The sequence below is a fragment of the Procambarus clarkii genome, chromosome 11 (genome assembly GCF_040958095.1).
Source record: "Procambarus clarkii isolate CNS0578487 chromosome 11, FALCON_Pclarkii_2.0, whole genome shotgun sequence".
NCBI classification, from domain to species: Eukaryota; Metazoa; Arthropoda; class Malacostraca; order Decapoda; family Cambaridae; genus Procambarus; species Procambarus clarkii.
Window position 1 is genome coordinate 12,898,651 of NC_091160.1, and position 7,832 is coordinate 12,906,482.

Consider the following 7,832-nt stretch of genomic DNA (forward strand, 5'->3'; position numbering starts at 1 on the left):
TAATAAAGCAACCCTTTTCTCTATGTATTAGGTCAATTTTTTTTTATTGGAGTTAAAATTAACGTAGATATATGACCGAACCTAACCAACCCTACCTAACCTAACCTAACCTATATTTATAGGTAAGGTTAGGTTAGGTAGCCAAAAAAAGCTAGGTTAGGTTAGGTTAGGTAGGTTAGGTAGACGAAAAAACATTAATTCATGAAAACTTGGCTTATTAGGCAAATCGGGCCTTGAATAGTAGGCTGAGAAGTGCGTTCTGGCTATTAGGTACGACATATATATATATATGTCGTACCTAGTAGCCAGAACGCACTTCTATGCCTACTATGCAAGGCCCGATTTGCCTAATAAGCCGAGCTTTCATGAATTAATTGTTTTTCGACTACCTAACCTACCTAACCTAACCTAACCTAACTTTTTCGGCTACCTAACCTAACCTAACCTATAAAGATAGGTTAGGTTAGGTTAGGTAGGGTTGGTTAGGTTCGGTCATATATCTACGTTAATTTTAACTCCAATAAAAGAAAATTGACCTCATACGTAATGAAATGGGTAGCTTTATCATTTGATGAGAAAAAAATTAGAGAAAATATATTAATTCAGGAAAACTTGGCTTATTAGGCAAATCGGGCCTTGCATAGTAGGCATAGAAGTGCGTTCTGGCTACTAGGTACAACATATATATATATATATATATATATATATATATATATATATATATATATATGTCGTACCTAGTAGCCAGAACTCACTTCTCAGCCTACTATTCAAGGCCCGATTTGCCTAATAAGCCAAGTTTTCCTGAATTAATATATTTACTATAATTTTTTTCTTATGAAATGATAAAGCAACCCTTTTCTCTATGTATGAGGTAAATTTTTTTTTATTGGAGTTAAAATTAACGTAGATATATGACCGAACCTAACCAACCCTACCTAACCTAACCTAACCTATATTTATAGGTAAGGTTAGGTTAGGTAGCCAAAAAAAGCTAGGTTAGGTTAGGTTAGGTAGGTTAGGTAGACGAAAAAACATTAATTCATGAAAACTTGGCTTATTAGGCAAATCGGGCCTTGAATAATAGGCTGAGAAGTGCGTTCTGGCTATTAGGTACGACATATATATATATATATATATATATATATATATATATATATATATATATATATATATATATATATATATATATATATATATATATATATATATATATATATATATATATATATATATATATATATATAACTGAAAACTCACACCCCAGAAGTGACTCGAACCCATACTCCCAGGAGCAACGCAACTGGTATGTACAAGACGCCTTAATCCACTTGACCATCACGACCGGACATAATGAGGTGATAGCCGAAGCTATTTGAACCACCCCACCGCCGGCACTCGGATAGTAATCTTGGGCATAGCATTTTACCAAATCACCTCATTCTTTGGGGCACACGTGAGGAACACAATATGCACACGTGAGCATATTGTCCTGGAGACCATTCAGGCTTGTTCGCATTTGTGTTCCTCACGTGTGCCTGTCAAGATTGTTGCTTCTATGACGTTGCTGATTAATTTTTTACTGCAAGGTGCGTGGCGTTGCAAAGCTATAGCTGATTGATATTTTGCAAAATGATAATTAGCACGCAGATTTTCAATGGCCGTACGTGTGATGGTATCCATGGCAGATCGAGGGAATTCAAACATTCTGTTGGATAATTAACTGCTTCATCTGTCTCCTTAACAGTGTCGACGGACTTGTATCGAGGAATTACAGGTACTGTTTGCCTGAAATCTCCTGCAAGCAATACTGATGCGTTCCCAAATGGTCTGATATTTCCACGCAAATCTTGCAATGATCTATTAAGAGCCTCGAGGGATTCGTTGTGGGCCATTGTGCATTCATCCCAAACAATAAGTTTACATTTCTGCAATACTTTTCCCATGCCGAATGCTTTGGAAATGTTGCACGTGGGAGTTTCAATGACTTCCATGTGCAATGGCATTTTCAAAGCCGAAGTAGCAGTACTTCCATCTGGTAACAATGTCGCTGCTATTAAATTAAAAAAATTAATTTAAAATATAAGCCTAAGCCTTTAAAAGTTGGTTTTCTATACACATTAGTGTTAAAACCATTAAGGATATTCACTTTGACATCAACAAACGACAACGAATTTTGATAGGGATAATTTGTTGTCATTGTGGAGTGTATATTTAGCTGGTTTAGGGATTTAATCTGAGGGGCTGTGTATTGTCTGATGGCAGTTTTTTTTAGTCTAATAGCAGGTTATTACTGGGTGATGATGGAGTTGAGGTAATTTGTAGTGGTAGAACCCCATGCACAGATACAGTATGTAGGATAGGGATAGAATAGGGAATAGTATTGTGTAAGAAGAGCGGAGTGGGGAAGATGATATCTGATTTTTTAAAATATATTAATTAATAGTTCTTTAGATTTTTTTTCACTTTGTGGTGAATGTTGGTGCTGAAGTTTGGTCTCTTGTCTGAGTATAGACCCAGGAACTTTCCCTCATTGTTTATGCTAATGTTGACATTGTCAATCTGAAGGTGAATTTTGTTTGATAATTTGATTGCAAGTAAAATATAGTAAGTCGTTTTTATTATTTTTAGTGTGAGTTTGTTGGTTGACATCCATTAGTGAACTTTTTTATTCGTTATTTACAATATTATTTAGTGTGTGTGGGTTGGGGTCTGAAAAGATGACGGTAGTGTAGTTATCAAACAGTAGAGGTTAAAGAATGTTTGAGATTTCTGGTAAATCACTGATATATGAAAGGTCCTAAGATGCTGCCCTGTACCACCCCTAGGTTAATGGTTAAATGTGAAAAGTTTCGTCACTGAAGGCTACATATTTGTCTTTGTTATTATGATATGATCGAATATAGTTCACAGCAAGGTTTTGAATTCCATAATGATGACATTTAAGTAAGATATAAATTTACAGAAGGAGGTAGATTTATAGTAGGAGGTAGATTTATCAGTGGATTTAAGGTATCAAAGTTCTCTCTCAGGTCAATGAAGAGGCCAATTTGGAACTCATTTTTGCCAAGAGTTGTGTAGATTATGTCAAGCAGATTAATAACGGCATCAGGGTACTAATTTTGAACTGAAGCCAAACTGGCAAAGACTTAATATGTTAAATTCAACTAGGTAGGAGAATAGCTGTTTGTAAATCATTGTTTCAGATATTTTTGATAATATTGTTAGATTTTATATTGTCCTGTACGTTTTTATGTCAGCATTGCTTTCTTAATGACCTAAAGTGTTACTCTAATGACTAAAGTGTTACTTTTTAGGGGATATTAGGAATAGTATGACGCGCAAGGAGCGGCACTTCTATATACCATATTTGGTATTTCACTAATGTTCCCAGATTTGTTATTAAGTAAGTGAATTATGGATATTATATCTGTCGTGATGACTGGTAAACGGAGCAGAGTTAGAATAGCTGCCAGTGAGATGCACGATGGTTAGTTAGCTATTGTGAGGGCTTTCATAGACTCCCTCCCAGGATTGATGGGCCCTTAGCACACCAAACCATATGAGAAAATCAATAGCAGCCTGACGAGGATTCGAACCAGTACACTTGGTGCTCCCAAGCACAGACCTTAAACCACTAGGCCATGATATGCTAAAACAATAATGTAACCTGGTATTCTACTAAATCCCTAAAGATTCCTGAGCCTCATCTGATCACAAAGCAGCATTCAGCACATTACCCTCACCCACGGTATTGTGATTTCTTTGCTCGCGCATATCATATGACTTTCTTCACAAGTTGCATCTCCCTTCCGGTGCAGGTTAAGGATGGCGTGTGGGTGGGTGAAGCCCAGGACAGAATCCCGTGCAGGACAGCCTACCCCACTCCTGCTGTTATTGTTGCTCCACCTCTCTCACCTCACCAGTACGTTTCTATCGCTCTAGTTCATAGCTAATATTTTTGCATGGCTTTACCAATAATATATTAGGATTACTTGATTGTTTCAAGCGTAGGTTAGACATATATGTGAATGAGTTTGGATGAATATAAATTGGAAATACTTCAACTGGGACAATAGGCGTCCCGTAATTTCTTTAATTTTAAGTTCTTATTTGAGCAATGAAGATTGCGTTACTCACTTGCTGCTGTGTTACACTTGTCATCTTTATAGAAAACTTTGTCAACAGTATTTCAAGATCTTTAATGTAATCTCTTAACCATTCTCTGTGAAATGTGGCACTACGACATAGTGAGTGCCAGCACAGCATTAGGGTCGGTTCCAGTGTTGGGGTCGGCACCAGTGGTGGGGTCGGTACCAGTGTTGGGGTCCGCACCAGTGGTGGGGTCGGCACCAGTGTTGGGGACGGCACCAATGTTGGGGTCGGTGCCAGTGTTGGGGTCGGCACCAGTGGTGGGGTCGGCACCAGTGTTGGGGACGGCACCAATGTTGGGGTCGGTGCCAGTGTTGGGGTCGGCACCAGTGGTGGGGTCGGTACCAGTGGTGGGGTCGGTACCAGTGTTGGGGTCGGCACCAGTGTTAGGGTCGGTACCAGTGCTGGGGTCGGCACCAGTGCTGGGGTCGGTACCAGTGTTGGGGTCGGCACCAGTGTTGGGGTCGGCACCATTGTTGAAGATGCGGGGACTGGTGGTGGCGACAGCCTTGGTGCTCGAAGTGAAGCACATGGTGGTGGTGTCCCCTGAGCGCTTTGGTGAGTACATTCCTCTCCGAACTTGTGCTTCTACTTCAAGTACAAATACTGGTTGCAATAGTTAGTACCTTATGTGTGGTATTGCCTGCCTCTCTCTGCCTCGACGAAAACCACTCCTTAGTCTGCCTCTTGTGATCCACTCTCTTCAATTTAGTAATTTTTTTAATATTCGTTCATAAAATATACAAATGTTATGTTTGGTGCATTAAAGAGCCCAGACACCACTGGTAATGTGCTCTGTATGGCGGATCACTGTACATTAATGACTCCGCTGAGAGCAGCATAAAACAGAAAACGCATAGTTCCTGGATTTCCTGTATTACTACCGTATCCTCCAGCGCCCATTGAACAGGTAAGTGTAACTTTCCTGTCCTATTATTAAACTTTTTTTTTTGTTAATTTAAATGCCAAAGCATGCTGCATAAATATAGTACAATCAATTACAAACACACAAACCACCAGCCAAAGCACAAAACAAGGGCAACTGCCCGAACATAAACAGGAAAGGCTTAAGGACAAGATAACAAGCAAGTATACACCACAACAATCAAAACAAGCAAATAACCACAGGTACATAAGCAGGTAAAAAACAGAACAAATCCTGGAAGGGCCAACAAACTTTTATATACATACGTACATACCATCGTCACACGACATAAAGGACAACACAAAGGAATACACCACACCAAGGCAATGCCAATACTTATTTATCTGGAAAATAAGTCCTAGGAAACCTTTTACAATATGCCTCCCATACCACCCAGTCATACTGGGTAAGGCGATCGCCCGGCGGGGGCGTAGGACGATATTCCATAAGTCCGGAATATCACAGATGAAACTCCTCACGTTTTGCACCCACACAGGTGGCAGGTCCCAGGGGACCGGGGGTACACTGACCCCCGACACAGGGGCCGACGTCACGGCAGCTACCGACACGGCGCCCTTCGACAAGGCGACCGCCCCCCCTCCCCCGGAAGTGGGCAGCAGCACAGGGGGCGACACCATATGGGGACAATTGCACAGGAGGCGGCGGCATATGGCCGAATCCACAAGGGGGGTCGCCCAGTCGGCTGCACAACGGACCGCAGGACAGGTGACACGGACACAGAGCCCACCCAGTGAACATCCTTCTTCAGCACCACTACGAGGTCACGGGCCTCACCAACGTCCACAATGGTGGGCACGACCTCCCACTCCAGGGATCCCACAGTAGGGGGCACACGGGAGCCGGCATGGAGACCCCAACATCAAAAGCCGCCTCCACAGCATGAACATCTGCCACTATTACGCCTGACCCATCCCAGACACCACAGAAGCCGCAGGCCACCCCCCCCTCTTCCTCTTCAACTGAGGACATGGCACTTGCATATTCCTCCACATCTGACCATATGGGGCACTCCTGATGAAGATCGCCTGACGAAAAGATCCGGTGCTTCGGGTCCGGACAAAAATCATCTGAGCTCTCCACTTCGATGATATCCGACTGACCGGAGTCGCAAGGAAGTGAAGTCGTGGAATGCAACCCACAGCCATGCAAATCCGTAGTGGCAGTTACCACATGAGGTACCGGCCCAAGTACAAAGTGAGGCCGCACAACGTCACAGCCCACAGGAGCGACCGGTACCACACACATGGCATCACCATCAGGAGGCACGCCAGAAGATTCAAGAGCTGCAGGAAAGCCATTTACAACTGCTGTGGGAGGAGATGGGGGAGGGGCCACATGCCCCACCACATCCACGGAAGCCTCAGAATCATTCAAAGCCAGAAGCTGGGGGGAAGTCTTCATCTCGGAAGAGGTTTACCTGGTACACCATGCTCGCATCACACACAACAGCCAGGTGCCCTGGCACCCCCCAACTGAAGCAGTTTTGAGGCTGTTGGGTATAATAAACACGGAGAGTATACCATTAACTTCGCTGATGACGGAATGTCAAACATGACCGCATCTCCAACGTCCGAATGCCTTTCTGAACGCCCTTTAGGCAACCAGAGGAGATGGTATTCATCCTAACGGACACCGCCCGCCCAAATTGCCCAAAGTATTATCGCAACAGCACCTCAGGGAACTCTAGAGTGGCGCCATGGACGCTACCGTAGGTAGCAGAACCGCTGCAGTCCGAAAGAACCACAGTCCCAGCAACACCCAGCAACCAGAACGAGCGTCCGTCAAACCAATGCAGAACATCCCGATATGCCTTTTCAGTACCGAGCTTGTCCACAGCCCAACGTTTCTTAATCTGCTGGACACCATAAACGTCGCCAATGTCAACGTTCAGCACGTCAAACAAGGAGGTATACACAGCAGGGTAGTCCGCGAGGCCTGAGTACTCCAGCCCAATTGTTCTAGAACTCAACATAGGGGGCAAGGTCACCCCCATCATGCAGGTCAAGCCGGGAACACGGCTCGCGTACAACCACAAGGGAGTCCGAGACACCAACGACTGGAGAGAACAACCGGGACGACCACCCCCTCTGGTGGCCAAGCCCTCATTCCCATAAACCAACTAGACAAAAACAATCGACCTGTGTGAAGGTGTAGAGGCGAGGCTGGCCTGGAGCACCAGGTAAGTCACTATGCTCTGGTGTTGTCCTTGTTAACTACAACATCAAGTAATACAACTTGTTTTTTGGTTGGTTCCTAAAATGTGAAACCGTAAGTACATCTACGATAACATTGCGACATAAATTATGTACACAAATTTTAGAAATTAAATCGGTGTAATGATGAGATCGTAGCTCTCTCTGGTGTCAGGGATTTTTGGTCTGTATGGACACTCTGGTCAAGGCGACCAATCGTAACAAGAATTGGGTGTATTGTTATTGGTACAGAGTTTTGACAGTACAGGTCACGTTGCACATGGAACCCAAGCAGTCGCTAACTGGAGGAGAGGTGAGCGGGCTATCACTAAATTGTACCTAGGAAGGAAGGTGTGCAATCGAGGCAGGTGAGCTCTATTAAAGGCACATCTTATAGCACATTCTGCAGGTGTGAGACATCAAGTTAATCATCAGTTTTTTTTGCTGGGATATTCTTGTGCGGGCGTTAAGCCTTTGGCTGGCCCACTAAGTGTTACTTGTTTCTTGTTCCTGCTTTACTGGAGTATGAGTATTAATGACTC

The 7,832-nt window shown here is 43.3% G+C and overlaps 1 protein-coding gene across 1 annotated transcript; it reads right to left on the minus strand.

Annotated features, from left to right (window-relative positions):
• Positions 1 to 1,607: 1,607 nt before the first annotated feature.
• On the minus strand, positions 1,608 to 2,006 carry LOC138363554 (ATP-dependent DNA helicase pif1-like). Its single transcript, XM_069322907.1, has one exon. The coding sequence runs from the start codon at positions 2,004 to 2,006 to the stop codon at positions 1,608 to 1,610; it is 399 nt and encodes a 132-aa protein (XP_069179008.1).
• Between the last annotated feature and the right edge of the window lie 5,826 nt (positions 2,007 to 7,832).